At 41.2% G+C, this 20,532-nt stretch overlaps 1 protein-coding gene and 1 pseudogene across 2 annotated transcripts; both read right to left on the minus strand.

Moving 5' to 3' along the window:
• Positions 1–1,732: 1,732 nt before the first annotated feature.
• On the minus strand, positions 1,733–11,004 carry LOC106650799 (annotated as a pseudogene).
• A 3,528-nt stretch (positions 11,005–14,532) lies between these two features.
• On the minus strand, positions 14,533–20,510 carry LOC106650863 (alpha-tocopherol transfer protein-like). Of its 2 annotated transcripts, XM_014369098.2 has the most exons (5): positions 20,259–20,510; positions 16,335–16,473; positions 16,084–16,243; positions 15,375–15,844; positions 14,758–14,909 (listed from the first exon to the last, which is right to left on the minus strand). In XM_014369098.2, the coding sequence occupies exons 2-5, from the start codon at positions 16,471–16,473 to the stop codon at positions 14,758–14,760; spliced, it is 921 nt and encodes a 306-aa protein (XP_014224584.1). In that variant the 5' UTR covers positions 20,259–20,510. The 2 variants fall into 2 exon arrangements, with proteins under 2 accessions (XP_014224585.1, XP_014224584.1); XM_014369099.1 differs by lacking the exon at positions 20,259–20,510 and having other exon boundaries at positions 14,533–14,909.
• Positions 20,511–20,532: the final 22 nt, after the last annotated feature.

Below are 20,532 nucleotides of genomic sequence, written 5' to 3' on the forward strand. Positions count from 1 at the left end.
TTTTTATTACAAACATCGAATGTTAAAATTTATAGTACTATTGAAATTCAAAATTACAGTATTTAAAATTTGATGGACAAGCTATCAATTATTTATGAAACCTTTAAATTCAACATTACTTTTATCCCAATTGCACTCGTTAACCTGGGTTAAGCACTGGTATCCTTTGGGGCAAACTACCGATTGACATGACTCCGGTCCTTTCAATGATTCTGAAAACCATGAACTCATATATACTTCAAAATTTATGTTGCAATGAATTCTCAATGAAATCACCTGTTCTGGATTTCGAGCAATAAACCATAGTGGGACAAGGTGGGTTACTACACCAAAATTTTCGAACTACGCATTGTTCACCCACCTTGCAGGGTATATCGCGGCATTCTTGTAGTTTGTCGGTAGTCACTGCAAATAAATGTTTAAATGTACTGTAATTGTCCAATTTCAATACATTCTGCAAGAATCGCATACGTATTCGATGGCGCATTCCCAAACAAAGTAGCAGAATTAAATTCATTCTTCGGAATCGCGGCGCGCGTATTCATCATCGTTCGCGTCAATCTCCGCCGTGCTATGATGGTAGCTCACACCGCGTCAAATTTTCCCGAAGATATATATTTACTGCGATTGATAAAACCAGAAAAAAACGGCTGCAATTTCGTCGAGCAATCGTGCATGACGAAAAAGCACAACATGCTACATTCTCGCGCTCGCACATGCACTCACGGTGGAATCCAATTATATGCCGAAAGAGTATACGGCACACATACAGAACGACACCGCAAAAACTAGAGAGTTGTACGAGGCGCGGCGCGGGCGTATATTGGCTTCGGTCCAGGGTGAAAAAAAATTATATATACGTAACCAAGCGCACGAGAAAAAAAAGGATAAAAGATGAGAAGGGAAAACTCACTCGCGACGGAGCATGGATATTTTGCAAAGTACCAGGGCGTTTCCACGATAACAAAGAGGAGCAGAAGCACTGGCCGTACTACGACGGCAATGTCATTTGGCAACCGAAGTTTTCGCCGAAATTTTCGATGCATGTCAATGCCGTGTGGCTGTGTATGTATGTGCTCGCACCGGTTAACACTGGATAAACTCCGTCTTTTCCGCTCCCGAACACAAGCTAACCCGTCTCCGATGACCGTGACGACGACGACGACGACGGCGACGTTGTTCGTTGACGTTAACTCCGAACTGAACTAATACGACGTTTTTTGCTTAGCCGATCGAAGAATGGCTCGCGCGAATCCGTCAACAATCGTTCCGTGTATTGTTTTTTTCTTTCCCCGCTCTTTCTCTGGCAAGCCTTACTGTATCACTTCTTCTAGTAGTGCCTTGACGAATGTGTATATAAAACAAACTTCTATGAAAGGAATGCATGAGCTTCTGCAACATCTGTATTCCATAAAGCATTAATATCAAATCAATCCCGACAAATAAGATTCTGCAGAATGATGTCTTTAAATACATCTTCTATATGGCGGATTTTTCGAATTTTCTATAATTTACTTCTTGTCCGAAATTTTTTATAAAAATAGAGAAAAATCATATAAAAGATTAAAAATGAGAAACACCACAGAATTCAAGAAAATCTTTTAGATTTTATTATTTACTTACACTTTCAACAATAATAATATTTTGAAACAATTTATACAAATTTCATAATCATTGACATTTTTATGAAAAGATTATCATTTTGCACATAAAATATTTTAACGTTATAGGATGTTTCGTATATTTCTACTTGAATTATTGCATTTGTCTGATTCATATGGTAAATATCATTGGAAAATTAATTTAACATTGGCAAACCCAAATTTAAGAAAGTAAAAATATAAAATTTTACGTGAAGAAATTTTCTTATGCAATACAAATCAAAATAATCTAATTACTGTTGTACTTGAGTATACGATTAAATAATTTAGGTTAATTAAAGTAACATAATAAAAACACAAAGTCCATTTGATAAATACTTTGGCAACGTAACAAGTGTATCTCGAGCGAAGAAAAAAATTTTAAAGTTTATTTTTACATACAATCAGTTTGTCTTCGTTTAAGTGATTAATTAAAAATCGCGAAAAGTTAATAACGTAGCTTGCGAAGCCAAACAAATGTGTATCTCCCCGCTGCTCGGCTAACAGAGCTTTAAGAGAACAATTTACGACGTCGTCCTGGATGATGAAAAAACCCAAAAGCTCGAACCTGTAATAGTCTCTTGCGCTGGCTTAGAGGAGACCCTCGACCAAGCTCGTCGCGAAGTGTTCTACAGAATTCAAGCAAAGTCAATGATTGGAATGCAAGTTAAACGTTGTAAAAGAACATTTCGGTGATCGGTGTTCTCGGCCGCTACCTCGAGCTCGCACAGATACAATATTTGCTCGACTTTTGGCTCTACCGGTGGACGATGTAACATTTATTTATTTTTTCTTTTCTAAGAGCTTGAGTTATCCTCGCTACGAAAACCCTTGATGTCGAGACTCTTTTCTTGAAAATCTTTCGCATCATTGGCTTCCTATTACATAGGATGCAAGCCGGAATTACTATTAAAAAAAATTAGCGCATTTCGTCGCAGTACAACACGGTACAGATTCGATTATAAACATAAAAATACTTATTTACAAACATAACTTACTTTTCTACATACTTCATATTACAGTACGATAAGGATTGATAAAAATTTGAGCGTGCTCAGTTGCTTAAATAAACTCGAAAACCCGATGCGCAGCTACAAGTTCCAAAGAGCAATGAACGAACGAACTGAAAGTGTCGGGACGACTTTGCTTCTGATGCCAAGTCGAAGGTTATAATGATTTTATTGATTGCAAAACCATTCGAAATCCGTTGAAGTCGTCGGGAAATCACGTCGCCTCGACGAGCTTTACCGTCGGATACCAACTCTTCGCATTTTAGGCTTCGGCATCGTCGGCTGTCCGTCATCACGTTTACTCCTGTCTGCACACTGGCATTTGAACTCTTTTCAATTTGAAGCTACCATCGATCGCGCGTATAAATTCCAATAGCAGTCCCCGTGTTGATGTTGGTGTTGTTGTTGTAAATGGCGTGCGCGCGCGCGCCTTGAGCCCGTCTTGTCGAAACAACCACCAGCAGATCGATTAATGTTAACTGTAATTAATTTCGCTTCGATATAGTGTATCATCATTAAAATAAGAATTATAATTTCCAGGTCGAGTACTTCTCCGCTTGAATGCCTCCCATTTTCCCTTTGAAAGTTTTGAAACAACAATGCGTCCGATTGGAGCGTGAATTTTGATGTCTGTTGTCAAAACGAAATTCACAGCGTCGGCTGAATTATCGTTTGGCTCAGAATGAAAATCCGTTCGAATCGCAGCGCATTTTGTCGGAAACGTTTAATTCAGAGCGACGGTCGTTACTTGATCATCATGATTTTTATTTTAACGACAACTATGAACCGAGTCGCCGGGAATCTATACATCCGGCTTAAAGCGATCAGTTAGATGACATCGATCGATCTGCAGCGATTTGTTTCGATTATATACTGGGTTCCCAAGGAAGTATGCGACGTACACGACGACGATCATCGGTGATGCTTGGGATTATTTGGCAGCGATTCGCAACTGCAAGAGTCCGGTCAGTGCCGACGCGAAGCCGGCGTTACAATGGAGCGTCGCCTCGGAGTAAACGAAGTCCTCACGATGATCCCTGAACTGGTCGACGGCATTGGGTCCGGACAGCAGGGTGCCGCACAGTATCTGCGGATTCGGCGCGTCTCGCTCGAGAGGATCGATCGGGACTCGTTGAGGCCGCGCTGTTGGGCTCCACCGGTGGATCTGCGAACAAAAAGAAAGAAAAACATTTTTCTATCGACAATCGTGAAAGTGTAAAAGTATTAGAGTTATTTTTTGTGTGGATAGATTCCAAAGTGCACCTAAACAGTATCAGCGGAAACAAAATAAAATATTCAATTAAGCGAGCTCTCTTGCTTGGAGCTTCGAGAGAATGGTTGTTCGATAAAAAGCAGAATAAAGGCAGGGGCAATCTTATCGTACGAGCAGACTGGGAAATTGCATTTTCGCAGCGACTAATGCCGATACTGGCACTCAAAAGAAAGCAGCAGCGTGCACGTAGCTCGCGCGCGCGTACACGAGTGTGTGCAGCAGCGAATCGATGGAAAAAAGAATACTAGAGCTGTGTGGAACGATCGGGAGAAGAGAAGAGAGAGACAGAGAGAAAGAGAAAAAGAGCGAAAGTAGGGGTGTGTAAGAAGCTAGAAGCGTTTTCATGCGAACCTGCCGAGCCGAGCATGTAGTGAATTTGCTGTCTGGCAAAGTCCCGATAGGACGTCTGCAATTCGATATCCGCAGCAGCAGCATCCAAATGGTCGGCTGCCTCGAGGCAAACAAACGCGACGTTGGCCGCGTGTGGCTCAGCGTGCCCGACTTGTCGATGTAGAGCAAGCCCGTGGGCGTGCGCCTCTGCTGCTGCTTCAAGGAGAAGTCACAGAAAGCCACGGCCGCTACTCTGGTGCTGACCGGTCACTTGTTCCAGATGCACCTGCAACGCGCAGAGTCCTTCGTTCTATGAAAACTGCTGTCATCGCCGACTTTACGGCTTTGGGATTAAAGCGAAAGCTTCGGAATATTGCTTATACGTTATAAGTCCACATAGATCCTAGCTCGAGAGCAAAGTAATAATAACTCGTGTCGCGTAAGTTTAGAGAGCTCTATAGTCGAGTACACACGCACGCATACACACGCACTTGTACTCCAGCAACTTTTTTATTATAATGAAACTCATTAGGTCGCTCCCTGAGCCGAAAGTGCTGATAATGCTCCTCGGCCGCGTCGAGATACCGCGACTCGTTGGTGGCGGGGTGGAGCTAGCTTACGGCCCAGTCGGCGCTCTCGAGGTAGAGCTGAGTGCCGCCACGCAGCGGCTCGCGATGGAGGCCCCGATATCGATCGGCGAACGCGTACAGCTCGCGAGCGTGACGAAGTAACAGCCCGAGCCATCGACGTCGCAGCGAAAGACGAGGCTCGCCAAGGCGGCCGACGTTTCGCCGGCTACATCCTAGCCTGCGAAAAGCTAACCCGATTCGACTGTTAGTTCGGGAAATTTTTAACTACATTCATCTCGACGTTTTTTAGTGAGTAAAATTCAGAAAAAAATCGAATAATATACGTTCTCGTGGCTCGTGAGCTAGCACTCTAGATTAAAGTGCTCGTCAATGAGCTTTTTTTATTCTACTTTTTACTGCACGCTCGAGCAAACGAGTGATTGATTCGAGAGTCATCGTACACGTATGTGACAGCCAAAAACGAGAGTCGAAATGTCAAAGAAAATTTTATACGTACAGTACGAAACGCGAAATTATATGTTATATTTGCAACAACGTTACAAGTTTTATAGAGCAAACATTTTACATTTACCCGCACGAGAAATTATATACTCGCGGCACATGGACGAGCACTAGACTGCATAATATGAAAATTAAATGAAGGCACTTTCGTATTCGTCAAGAGCTTTACACAGGAAAGAAATCAACCTTGAATTCAGTATGAACTATGACTTAGGAATCTATTTGAATATTGCGTTTTTTTCAACTAGGTAGCCAGTCTTGAAAAAATTTTTCGAAATATTTTCTGAAATTTCACAAAAGATTTGAAAATTATAAAAAATTAATCTATTACTTAATTAATTGCGTTGATGCACACATTTATCTAACTCTGATGAATGTCAATTGAGTTTCTCTTGAATTTTTAACATAATTTGAATTTTTAGACAGATGTTTTGTACTTTAGATTTTCGCCCGAATAAGGATTTCGTATATTAATTTATCTGATTTGGCTAACTACTGGAATTTTTTATCACAAGCTGATCAAGTTTACCCGATAACTGCCATAAAAAAAAATAAATATAGAATGATTTATGCGACTATTCTGAAAATTTAGTGGCACTCAAATTATTTTATTAACAAAGTTTTCTTGATGACAAAGACAAATTTGCCATAAACTTTCTCACTCGGATGCTCGGGATCAATTTGGAAGAAAGGCCTTAATGTATTAAGGGCTTCGGGACGACACCAGTAAGCGTGATCAATGTCGAAATCCCCGACTTGTGCGTAAAAGACAAAATCGTCGAAGTGACACTTGACAAGGTAGTCCGTCGCCCGTTTGATTGTCTCGTGAACGGTGTCCAGTTGTCCGGCGCGCTTGTAGGCCTCGGGCCAGCTGATAACGCCCCAGGCCAACAGCGTCGTCACCAAGGCCATTGTGAATCCAAATTTGACATAGTTGCCGGCTGTGCACATAGATTGTCACGTTTTCCCCCTTTGTTTTCTTTTTTTTCCCGCCCAAATGAAATGCATCCCGTTTATGCAGTCGATCCCTCGTGCTTTTAAAAAAGTTCTCTCTACCGTAAAGCTCATCGCGATTCGCGTTGCTGTTAGAGCGAAAAAAAAGAAAGAGAAAAAAAAATCCGTCGAGTTTGCGTAAGCTTGCCGGTAACAAGCGATAACTTCGAGCTTAATCCCTCAGTCCGATAACCGCAAACTCTGCCTGTCCCAAGGTGGCTGCGCTCCATTTTTACAGTCTAGTCTACATAATTCAGACTTCTCTCTCTCTCCCTTTCTCTATTACCGTTGCGAATACTACATAAAGAGTGTATAAAAGATACAAGGGAGTCGGGAAGAGAATTGAGCGATAATTTGAATATTTCTCCGTAATTTTTGATGCAGTCTCGTACGTAGGAATTTATGATTGAAAATGAAACGAAAGTAGAAGAGAAGTAGAAAAAAATGAGTTACCGTCGTAATACCCACCGGTAAGATCTTCACCGTTGTTGCCACGATCGTCGAGGGCCGAGTCGCCGCGCCAAGCGATCCTGTTCCCGGGCGCAAGCTTGCCTGAGCGTTGCGCCTCGTACAACAGCGGCGAAAGCTCCAAGACTTTCGCGTAATCGCTCTCGTCGTTGTAGTCGTCGCGTTTTTCTTGCGCAGCTTCGTGGCCGTCATTATTATCGAGCTCGGCAAATATGTTGCGGGTGCGATTTGCCGAGCTGCTGATAATGTCGGCTACGTTGCTACCGTTGCCTTGGATGAACTTGGCCCGTAGCGAGAGCACGAAAAACTGAAAAAATTGTACGAGTCATTGTAGTATAAATCATAATTTTAAATTGAAATATTTCGCGAAAAGCTCGCAAGTTATATCGTAAGAAAAATTACATTTTTCTCTGTCTCTACTGCACAATGTATATTACAAATGAAACATCATATTAATGTAGGAGGCATAGGTCGGTTCACGTGTGGCCGCATGCTTGTAATTTATTGACTCTACAGTCGCTGCATATACACAACGAGCTATGAAAAGTCCATGCATATTGCGCGCAAACCACTGGCCGTACGCGTTGGTTTACGCGCGCATATAGATTTTCTGCCAGTGAATCAGTGCCACGGCAATGAGGCTATTCACACGCATCCCCTCACACGCGAGCAGACAAAATTCAAAGAGCCGCATTTCCTGCACGAAGAACCCGAGAGAGAAGATCTGGCTGCGCAGTATATATAGAGCTTTGCCTGCAATTTGCTAGATCGTTTGACGTACGCCAGAGGCACGTCCGCGCGCGCAAACACAGACACGCATGCGGAGGGGGAGCTGTGCGTGGAGATGATGTCACTGCGAGCGAGAATCAGGTCTGTTTGTGTCAAGCTCTACTGCGGTTACGGCCGCAGGAATAACATGTTTAAGCAAAATTATGTATGAACAATACTTTTTGCTCTAAAATGCAGATCCTGCGTATATAGAGTCTCGAAAGCTACATAAGAAGTAAACTGGAAATATTATTTGTTGACTGTTTACTATACGGTTTACATAGCGATGTAGAAGCTAAAGGGTATATAGACTGGGTGACTGTCGCGCTCCGATCTATTGATGAAGTTCCATCCGTCAGGTGTCAGACAATATCGAAATCGTCGCACGGCCGTACGTTCAATGACACACGATCGCACACGCGCGGCGCTATATGAAAAGTTTGAAATTTCAATGGAGCTCGACGTAGGCATGCAAAATTTCCCCTTTGCGCGAACAAATTAGTTTTTCATGAATTTTTACAACCATTCGCGTACTAGAAGGGCCAAATTCTCATACGAATAGGAATTCAAATGAATTCAAGCTCGCCTATATGAACTTTATGTAATATACACACATACAAACACAAGTACGTATATATAAAGGCGCAAATCACGAATGCGAATAATTATTATCAACGCGGGGTCATTTTTTATTAGCATATCACAAATATGTGTATGTAAGCTAGGAACTGTATGTGCGCAAAAATGTTACTATATACACGAGTTGCTGGCAACGCTTGACTGGCACTCACGCATTATTTATATACAGACGCGCTTTTGCGTCCGCTGCATTAATAACAAAAGCGCGCGCGCCAATTGCGCGTCTCTGTGGGCTTTCCCAACCCTCGCTTGTGTCGTTTTTGGCTGGATTTTATTTGACGTTGGTCTTACAAATTTATTTATTACACGCAACAAGCTTTCAAATGACTTTTTCATGCATCGAGCGCGTTGGAGTTCGAAATATATTGCTCTTGTGAAAATAAATAATCCCGATTTTATTTTGTGTACACGCGTGAATTCCACATCAAAAGCTCCGTGGCTGCCACATTGGATCACTCGCAGAAATTCATCAAAATGTTGTAGTTGTGTTTCAATTTTTTAAATTACATTCCGCAGCTGTGTTAAACGAACTGCGACTGATAATCCTGGCTTATAGGTACTCTTGGAGAAATTTGAATTTTTTTGGCACATGCATCATAATTTGACGAATGAAAAAAATCTCATCGCAGTATAATCTCGCGGACTGTTCAGTTTTGATGAGTATGACAAACTTTTCCACTTATCTCTCGGCTACTTTGTTGCTGCTCGAGTGCGTGCACGATAATGGGGAATCGAGGCTCGCCGAAAAAGGGGGTGGGTGAGAGAAAGATATGAGGAAGAGGAAATGAGCAACTTACTGCGACGCACGTGACGAAAACTCCACCGTAGCCACGGTTGATTTTCATTTTCTCTGATGGCAATGTTGACGCGTCTCGACTCGTTGTTGGACTTTCGTTTCCTCGGGATATCTTTTTTCGCTCATCGCGCTCAACTACTGGCTTCTCTGTACTCTTTGTGTATCTTCGTCCTACTCTCCGACTTCTCTCCTTTGCGATATGCCAAAGCAATCCTGAGCTATACGGCAGAACCAAGGAACAAACAGATCGATGAGAGTGAGATTCTCTTTGGGATATATATATTTATATAAAAGTTTTCTTTTAGCCCATGTAACGGGGTCGCGAACTATAAGCCTCGGAAATGAGATGTTTGTGTTGGAAAAGAGAGTACGCGCGAGAGAGAGAGAGAGAGAGAGAGAAGAAAAAAAATAGATATCTTATGCATATATCTAAAAGCAGGCCTGTTTGTCGTATTTGCACGGACTAGACTCGCGAGTCTTTTGAAGCGCGCCGTAGTTTCCGAGCCAAATAAAAGTATCAAAGAGACATCGGGCGAGGAGGTGGTGCAGTGCTCGGCAAAAAAGTTTTTCTTTCTTTCCGACACTCCATACACGCCGCTCCGGACGAGCGATATACTACGGTGAAACTAGCGCGCCCGCGAAGCTTTCGCAAATCTGCCACTGGGAAATATAATTTACTTTTGGATTGATGCGCGCCATGCACACAATCGATGCAAACGCGCGCGTATATCGTCGAATGTACATATGTGCGAAAATACCTGAGAAAGCCGCGCCACGAGCAGCATACGCCGTTAATAATATCGTGGTACGCGCGTGTACATCCGTTTGAGGATACGACAAAGCTAGAACGAAATAACTTTGATTAGAAAGAGACAGAGAGAGATATACATAGAGGCCTTTACGGGCTCACCGAGTGGAATTACTCTCGTCGACGAGAACCTAACATTTTCACGGAATATGTGTGCTCTTTGTATTACACGCTCGTGTGTATGTGTATACATGCGTGGATGGATTATACATTCGGCACACGAGGCTCGTATGTGAACGAGGTGCGTAAACGCGTAGTGACTCTGTGCTCCAGCGGCGATGCTAAACTTTAGGGATGCAGAAGCTGAAAGCCAGAGATGAGACGTCGAAACGTGAAATGTTAAATTTATTCGTCGTACGAGCTTCGAGCGTATTGTATTGTCGTGCTAGCGGAATTGAGTTATGGCTTTTACTTATGAACTCTATCTATCTCTATCAGCGCGAAAAATCACACGCAATTTCGCAGATCGATTTTGTTCATTACTGTTACACGAAGGGACGTCGATGACGCGCGCGCGTATTTCAATCAACTTACATTCCATTATAGCCACACAGAATCCAGATTATGTTCGCGAGGTAACATGCGCTTCATTAACGCGGACTTGATGTAATACGATACGTCAATGTTTACAAATAATGTGCTTCTGGATTATCACAACTATTATGATCAGTGTAAGGAAAGCTCTATAAACCGCTCGCGAAATGTGAGAATCGCTCGCGCTCGCCCGTTTTCTTTCGCTCGTCGTGACGAGAAAAAAATGAAATAAAACAAAACATCCGCTCGCACTCGGAGTTATGCGAAATTATTAGATGAACAAAAAATTAAATTTGATCATTCGCAATGATTACCTGATTTAAATCGAAGATCCCGCTAGCTGTGGTATCCGCGACCACGAAGGTCGCGGACACTGCTGCACCTTTCCCACCTGCCGACTCGATGCAATTACCGAGATTTGGATCAGGGCGCCGTCGAGGGGTGGGCTTTTTTCAATTTTCGTCTACCTGTCGCACTGCGTACGAGATCGACGCGAGCTGTAATCGTTGAGCGACGCACAGAGGCTACTTCGGCTAACAGACTGCGACCATAATCAGGCGTCAAGCTACACGTACTGACCGATAATGTACACAGTCGCGCGTGTGCACACGCACACACACACACACACACACACACACACACACACACGAACATGTATTCATACATACAAGTTCGCGATACAATGGACTCGTGATAATACACTCTCGAACGAGGAGCGATTCGTGCGACCGAGAGCGAGAGAGAAGGGGAATTTTGTCAATTTTATCGTTCCTTGAAACGCAGAGACAGCTCCGAGGCGCTGATACGAGATAAGCCTGCGCGAGCTTTCCTTGTCATACGAACGTACACACGAATTACGTTACGAGTATCATGGTATTTTCTGACCCGGGTAATCTGCTGCCACTGGGTCTATATAGCTCGTATCTAGTTGTTTTTACCTATATTCCGCGCTACTCTCCGGAGCTCCTAAATATGGCTTGTACGAGCCATGGGGCATTATATACAGTTGCATCCGGCTGTGGTGACGCTGCAACGATATGCTTTATATCTGTTATGGTATACGTATGCACCGGACGATGCTTAAGCTGCGTATATCTATACAGCACGACGCATAAGAACGCTATAGAGCCAGAGTACGGCGCTAGAAATGCCACGGCTATATCGTCGAAATTGAATTTTGCGCCGGGGAGGTTCGCTCGGTCGCTCGGCTGCCTGCCTGCCTGCCTGCCTGCTCGGTTGCGGCATCTCGTTAATTTAATGTGATTATTGCACGAGGAACGTCGCTGTATTTATGTATGTACAGGTATATATAGATGCGCTAGGTGAGGCTTTTTGTCGAAAGCAGCAGCAGGAGAGAGAGACAGACTGATGATCGTACGGCGCGCTTTCTCCGCATCAGTCAACTACTCGCTGATACCTTGATACTTGATGAGTTTATCGATTTTGCGATTAAAAGCTCCCCTGCGCGCTCATTCTCTTTCTTTCTGTCTCTCTGGCTCCGTGGCAGCAGCTTCTCCTCTACTTTCTCACTTTAAATGCGTACATATTTATTTATTCCCGCAGACGTGCCGCGCCGCGCGTGTTAGTCTCACTTATATAGAGAACCGTATCGACTTTGTATTCCTCGAGCTCGACACGGCATCTCGTGTAACACAGCATCTCGTATAAATGCTCGGGATAATTATTTTATCGATTTGCCATTAGCACTCGCAATTCTCTCGCGAGCTCGACGCAATCATCGTGATTTTAATTTATTGTATAAAATGAATTGAAAACATTCTCTGTGGAGCTTTTTAACGGGCTCATTCTTCTTATATTTCCTTTGCGCGAGCTGATCGTTTGACGCAGCAAAGAGACAAAAAAACTGCACTCAAAGTAATAATATGTTTGGCGCAACGAATACATTCTCCAAATGCACTCTTATCGGCCGTGCAAAAAAGCGTAACTTTGAGCGCCGCGTAAATATCTTATCGCATTACGTAGTGTCGCATAGTGTTGTGAACCTGTACGCGTACACCTCGACGTTCTCCACGGCTATAGGGATATGGATGTGTACGTGGGCAGACACGAAGTTGATAATCGACGCGCGACTCGATACTCGTGCGTGCGAGCTCCGCTGCGAGAATTTTGGAGCACACGAAGCTCTCGACTGCGCGCGCGGACGAGAGAATAAACGCGGAATTGCAGTCGGCCGGTACTATACACAGTAGTCGAGATAAAGGATACTCTCGAGAGCGAGGCCATAATACAAGTGACATAATATTCCATACGAATGAGTGACGGACAGGATACATCCTATCCTTCTGTACAATGCATACATAGATATATATATATACGCTCGTGCAGCACACGTTGCATTTCTCGCATTACGTAAAAGTCGAGCCGCGACGAGAGAGTCGAGGCGCACGAATATAGCCTGCGGCTTGGCATAGCTCTTTCTATACGCCGCTGTATACATACAGTACTACGTACATACATTGCAGTCTGAGGCGCATGTACATCCTACAGCGGAAACGAAGCGCGACTATTCGTGTGTGTAGACTGGCTCTAGCCCATAACGCGGCTCTCTGTGCCGTTTGATACTACCTACCTTACCTCACGGTATAGCGCTCTTACTTTGTTGCTAAGCTGCTGCTCCGCACTTTCACCTGGGAGAGCTCCGGGTGTACTACTACCTATATACCTACACACACAGTACATGCATATACACACGCCTTCTCCTCGGCAATTTTTTTCCTTTTTCCTTTTTTTTTTTTGCAGCTCGAGCAAATCTCTCGCGTAAACTTTTGCCTCTTTTTTCCTTTTTTTTTCTTCTTTCCGACCAAAGTTTGCGGTTATATCATGCGCGTGTGCACCCAACTGTATCCGTATACGCATCTTTTATTTGTATGCCGAATGCACATATGTATAGGATTTTTTTTACGTTTTAATTCTCTGGTGCATGAATATGTAAATTTTATAAATATTGATACCGAGGCGCGCGCGTGTGTGTATCTGTCTACCTGTCTGTCTGTGCCTTGGCGTGTGGGTAATTCGTCTATTGTAAGAGCGGGGTAACGCGCGCGCGCGCTCGCTGCAAATAAGCAAATTGCTCTCCTAGAGTTGTATAAACACAAACAAGTCGCGGCAAAATGGAATTCGGACCGCGTTCCAATGTAGCAATTTAAAGTTCAATTTGAATAGTCTCACGATTCACGTGTGGCGCGAGAGTCTGCCGCCGTATGCGCGTGTATAGAGAGCACACACAGCCAAGAGCACAATGAAAAACTTCGACGCACGCTGGAAAATTTGGCCCAAAATTGCTTAATCCCGAGCCTGTGTAGTCTACTAGAGTGTATGAATGAAAAAGTTTGCTTCCGCAATCTTTATGAAATTGCAGTTTTTTTTTATTAGATTTATCATACTGCGCCTTTAATAAATGCACGTATATTGTGTGGAATAAAAATTGTATTCTTTCAAAATTTTATAAGAATTGTTGGCAAAAAAGTTATGAATACGGATAAAAGAGTTTATATTTGCGGTTTCCGCGTGAGGAAATAAACTTCCTTGCCTCTTTGCTTTTTTGTTATAAAAATGGATTTTTTAAACATTTCATTTGCGCATAATAATGTAAATTTTGTATTCGTGAGAATGGTTTTATCTTTATTTGACAATGGCCATGAAGTTTTTTAATGAGTCATCGGTCAGTTGGTGTTCTTATTAGTAAAAAAATAAAATCGAAAGAACATATTTTTGTTTCAAATCCTTGAAAAAAATGCATGCTTATGTATTCAAGCATAATCTTTCTAAAATCCATTAATGAAAATGTTTTGATCAATTTCGTAGTTAATTTGTTCATTTATGAGATACTATGCATTAATTTGACCTGATAATTTGCTAGACCGATGTTAACTTTTCTTGTAGCTCTTTCATATGTTAATAAATCATTAGCGTTATACTTTCAGTCAATAAAATATTAAAGGTATAATTGAAGGTGTATATTGAAGGTATGAATCATTCAAAATGAATATTATTAAACTAAATTGTAATACATTTATTAATTGTTATATATTGTATTTAATATTAAAATTATAACGTATTCTGCATTTGAAAAAAGTGTTTAAAGAAATTGTAGAGACATTTAGTACACCATGCGTCTAAAAACATTCCCTCTTCAATATGAAATAAATGTAGGTATAAAAATTACTTGTGCAGTAAAAATTTAATCATCATTAAACATTTGTTAAAAGTTTATACAGTTTATGTAAAAATAACATCAACAAAATTTCATCACTGCTGTTGGTAAAAAACTTATTCTTAATTGTTTTCTTTAATTTACATAAAAGAAATTTACAAGACACCTTTAAGTACGTAAGTTTATAAACAAGTTTATCTACGATCCCAATTGTACTATAGAAAAATGGAAATCTAGTCAATAGATAACTGCCTGAAAGAGCCATCAAGACCAAACAGGTCATCGTGAGTCTTGGGTTTGCCTGGTCGAAGGAGTTCATTCGTTTTAACGGATTCTTGCTCCTTGAACCACGGGCCGTACTCCTCCAGCTTTTTCATCCAAGTTTCTGAAAAGAAAAAAAGATTGACTTTTAGCATGAAAATACAATGTTTTATAGCTCACAGTTGCCATGTATAAGAAAACTTTGAAACCCCACAATAAGCTATCGAAATATTTTTAAGTAAATAAAACGATTATTGATAAAATATTTTCTTTGCTAGTTGTCTTGAAAGTTTCATAAAGTTTTATGCTTTTTTGATTCATTGATTTCGTATAAAACGTTCAATGGCACTTGCAATTACAGTAAATTATAAGAATACTCGGTTTTTAAGAGCATAATCGCATCGTAACAATTGTAACCTAGATTAAGCACGAGTTCAAACATTGTACATAAACCAGTCGTCGGGACTATTAAGTTCGAGTTAAATGCCATACAACGACGAAAGTAGCTCTAGTTTATTAATAAAAGGCATTGCGCGCGACCTTGGGTGTTAAACTTTTCTTCGACAATGTTATTAATACTCGATCGTACCGTGAATCGCTTGGATCGGCCCAGCCTGGCCGCCGTACTCCTCGGGCAATATCTCTCTGGGTATGTAATCGTAGAGCTGCTCCATTTTGCTGTGGACGAATATTCTGTTGCGAATCTTCTCCTTGAGCAATGGTTTAACAAAATTGACGATGCTGTCAACGATCGGCGAGACGTTCACCACGTGCACCTCCTTCAGTTTGACCGGATAAGCCTCTTGTACGCAGACGAGGAATTTCTTTACAAGGCTCGGGGTGAATTTGGCAAAGTGAGCCGCGGTCGCGACGCTGGCGTCGAGTATGTACACGTCGCCGGCTACGCCGACCAGTTCCTCCTTCAAACGGATGTCGCCGATCATCATGACGAGTTTCATGGCCTCGGCGACGTTGGGTGTTGGCAGGTCCTTGTCGATTCCACGCATCACCACGACGCGACGGCCGTTTTTCGTCAGGCCAGGTAGTGGTGGTACTTGGCTGGAAAAAAATTTTATTCGTCTAGTATATTTGTTTCGTATCTTTTAATGGTATAATTATATTTAACAGAAAGTTTTATTGTGCGAAAAAGTCGGTAAGTGGTTTTTTTCGATCCATTGGCATTTCTTTTACAATAATCAGCGTGAACGTGAAAATGAGAATGCACAGTGGACCTTGGACTACTTTTGTTCCGCTCTGAGCACGGTGAAATGCCACGTAAATACTATTTTCATGCTTACACAACTTTGGTGAGCTCTCTCATTTCGGCTCTGGTAATATCGCGATTAGCGAAAAATTCCGGGACGAGGGAACGCATCGTGAAATAATTGTCAAGTTTGCGCTTGCACTTCTCGAGCGAAAATTTGCACCCACGTAGAAATGTCATCAGCCGGTAGTCATCTGTGAAAAAAAAGGAATTTTATTCACGGAGCTCTGAATATAATTTAAAATTATAATTTGTGGCATTTTGGAGGTAAAAATAGATCCTTACCGTCGAATTTTGGCAAATGTGGTTGTTTAGCCAGCCATTCCTTGATGTATTTCAGATCTCTCTCGCGGGTATCGACATTTTCGTTGAGCTCCTTACGGATCAACTTGGACATTTCTTCCGTTGGCTGAACGAGCAACATCTGTAATTTAGTAAAATTGATATTATATATCAAACTATCGAAAATGAAACTATTTTAAATTCTCTTAATCATAAGTTTGACCTACGGCGTCTTTTGTCATTTTTTATCATAGAAAACAAATTTAAATTCGACAAATTTAAACAAGTGTATAACAGATATGGTACGGAAGTTTTTCGACTAATTAATTAGCATCATTGGAATCAATCACAATAAAAAAACAACTACTTTTAAACATGTATTTTTATAAATACACCGTTGAAAAGAGTATTTACATTCGTTTGCAAATCGATAACGTTTGAATAATTCATCGTCATAAAATGCGCTTAAGCATAAAAAGTTTACACTAGCAGAGTAATATATAATGACGTTGATCTTCATGTACGTCTTATATATAGGTGCTCGTATACTCGCTTGACCCTGTCCATACATTTGCCTATTGTACATGGCTATCTATAGACTCATTGTCTTCTGTAAACTATCATTGTTAATCCGGCAAATATGCTGTTTTTCCGCACATTTACAGGCGCGTGTTTAGCTACTCGTGCATTCCAGTATCCCTGTAATTTGGATGCGAATCGATTTCATGAAACTATTATGATTTCTCATACACTTGACTAATTTATTATATTTTTGCTTTAAAGCAAGTGATTTTTTATCGCTGCATCCGTTAAATAATTGAAAAGCAAAAAAAATTAGTCTCATTCAGAGACCTTGAGCGAAAAGAAAGGAACGGGTGTACTCATTTGATACTCGGAAAATTCATAGCTTTTGAAAATTAGTCATTAGTCTGGTGATAATTGTATACGATGTGTGAAATTTCAAAAAGATGAACACTGTCTTTGAGCAATATGATGAAATTAATGAATAATTGCACGCGTCAACGATTATCCCTTTTTTGTTTTGAATGTACGTTCTCTTTTAAAATGTTTATGCATTTGAATGGCTTTTGCTTTCTGATTGTAGGAAAGAGTGGCTTCGCAATTATCACGTTATTGACACGCCGGAAGAATAACAGTTTAATTTAATCAACTGCAGCCATTTGAAAAACAATAATAAACAACAAAATTAATTAAATTTAAATGATTGAAAACACAAAGAGCCTATTGGGCGTTGAACTTTATATGTAGATATAGTAATAGCTATACCAATATGGCGTCGTACCCACGGAGATTAACACGCGTTTAATACAAATAATCTCAATTAAACACATTCTCGTCGTATTAATTATCCGCAGGTGGAATGTGACAACATAAATTCATGTAAAATTCGACGAGAATATCGAATTATTTTTCACCTAAGCCTCTGGGAAAGCCGTGAAAATTGGAAATTAAAGTGTTTTTCGCTCATATCTCGCGATCCAAGTAAGATACAGGAAAAATAATTACATCATTCGATTCCTCGCAAAATTTTACATCGACGTGTATTAAATCATTTTCAAATGTCAGTGTAAAATTTTTGACAATATCAATAAAATTAAAAAATGCCGTTCGGGGAGGCCAGTAAGTTCAAAGGCGCAGAACTCCAAATTTTGCACCGACACTTGAAAATGTTTTAAAATTTTACGAGCAATCAAATGGTGTAATTAATTTTTCAGTATCTTGCTTGGATCGCGAGATACGAGCCAAAAACACTTTAATTTTCAATTTTCACGGCTTTCCCGGAGGCTTAGGTAAAAAATAATTCGATATTCGGATACCTCGTCGAATTTTCCATGAGTATAAGTTGTCACATTCCACCCGCGGATAATTAATACGACGAGAATGCATTTAATCGAGATTATTTGTATCAAACGCGTGTTAATCTCCGGGGGTACACCGCCATATTGGTGTAGCAGCTATATACATTAGACTTCGACACCCAATTGTCAACAATTTTCATGGATAAAATTAATCGATTCCTCGGTTGATAAAATAAACTTCTTTATTGTTGCATTTTTTGCATTTATGCAGTTTGAAAATTGCGAATCCGTTAGCTGATAAGCTTGTTCCGTAAAACTTTATCACCTGCAATTTAAAGCTGCAGGCACATAATTTTCAAGTTTCATTGCACATGGAATTTCGCTAAAAATCCAAAATCATATATTTTTTAATATGACTCTGGAACATAAATCGAAAAGTTCATCGATGCTACGAACACGTCTGTATACTTCGAAAACTTTCATAATCCTTGCACGCAGGAATCACATTGGAAAATATTCGGGTATACATATGGCTGGCTCGTAAAGTTGGCTCTGCGCTTGCAACACGCGCTCCGCTTTAGTTTTCACGAGTTTCGCTTACTCATTGTCCGATCGGCGCTGCGTTGTTCGATAATTAAAAAACAAAAACAAAAAAAAAAGAAGGGAAAGGAACATGAAAGGAAAAGAGCATTAAAATATAAGAGCTTATTTATAGGAGTCTAAAAGTTTTTAGTGCAGGTGCGCGTTGCAAAAATGTACACACATGCACGCTCACATACAGCCGTGGCAAGCAAAATAATATATACGTGTAATGAAAGAGCCGCGCGTGTACACACATACATTGCCGCTTGCGAGCGAATATTAGAAACAGTAGACGCGCGCCAGGTATATAGCCGCAGTATAGAGCCGATTGCACAAAACCTGCGCACTCGAGGATCGCGATATAATATAACTCGCCTGGATATATATCTGAATAAAATGCGTACATATACGTATACATATGGGCCGCATGCACCGAGCAATAAGCGTGTATATGTGTGTGTGTGTGTGTGTGTGTGTGTGTGTGTGTGTGTGTGTGCGCGCAATGCAGAGACTTTAGGCGAAGATTTACTGCGCGCGCTCTCCGAGAGCCCCAGTGACCAATCACGCCTGTATTGCAACATCCTCGAGACTTTCTCTCTCGTGATTTTAGCGTGTCGGCTGCCGCTTAACGCAACTTTGCGCCTGCCTGCCACTGGATTCTGCACCGAGCCAGTGTTACCTTACTTCGGCCCGCGTTAAATATACGCAAACACAACGTATTATACTAATAGATATTTATTGCGGGCGCGTCGTAAAAACTCATTTGCGCTGAGCTCTAATTTTCGTTCTGTATAAAAATTTCGTACGTAGAAAAAAATACCGAGTACGTAGCCGAGTATAAACTTTCGACGCTTGCGCTACTCTTAATTACCGCGAATCACGTAAGGGTAATATTCTTCTGTACAATGTATGGCATTATAATTTTTTGCTTTTCCTGCATCCGCAGCGATGCGACGCAGAGTCATCTAATTGACGTGGGTTTTTTTTCGGCGTAACGATTACCGCTGACGACTGTAACGAGTTTCGGTGACGTTAATATGCAGCTTATCGTATAAAGCACGATTGTAATGAGTAACATTGAAATAGGTATAACCTACGCACGTGACACTCTGTTTTGGTAGCAAAATCGATTTACTTGTGTATAAGCGACTTGATTATGAATTATACAGTCTATACTATAAATTTTTACTAGACTTGAGTACGTAGAATTTCTATTGTCGGTACTCGCACGATTATATTCAATTTTTTGTTCATCGAAATTTTCGGTGGATTTGAAAAAAAATGCCAATCGAGGCTGCATACGTCAATTATGTAGCAGGATGCTACAAAGAAATGTGTGCCAAACAATTATCCGTTCAACTTCTGGCACAGATCTTTTACATGCACGAAAACTCAAAAATGACGTTGCGAAATTATAATACGCACGAACAAAGTCCTTATATATTTTTGCGAATATTACGCGAATATGCTCGTGGCATTATATTATGAGGCAGATACAAAACATATATAGCTTATAATCACTCACCTTGACCGCACTTTAATGTATATACGCGCGCTTGGGTCCGGAGCAACTTTCGATTTTTAGCTATATCAGTGAGCAGGTATATGACACACAGGTGGTCTCTCTGCGCACACAGAGAACTCGTTGCTGCTGCTGTAACTGGCGAACGTGGACTGTGTCGAGTCGCTCTTTGGACCACTGAGTGTCGAAGAGTGAAGGAAAAAAGGCCGTGGAGAGTGAACGCACGGACCCCGTGCGACCGAGTGGGAAAATGCCTGGACCCCGGGTCTCTTTTACC

Source organism: Trichogramma pretiosum, unplaced genomic scaffold, assembly GCF_000599845.2.
Source record: "Trichogramma pretiosum strain Unisexual culture from Peru unplaced genomic scaffold, Tpre_2.0 scaffold19, whole genome shotgun sequence".
Taxonomy (NCBI): domain Eukaryota; kingdom Metazoa; phylum Arthropoda; class Insecta; order Hymenoptera; family Trichogrammatidae; genus Trichogramma; species Trichogramma pretiosum.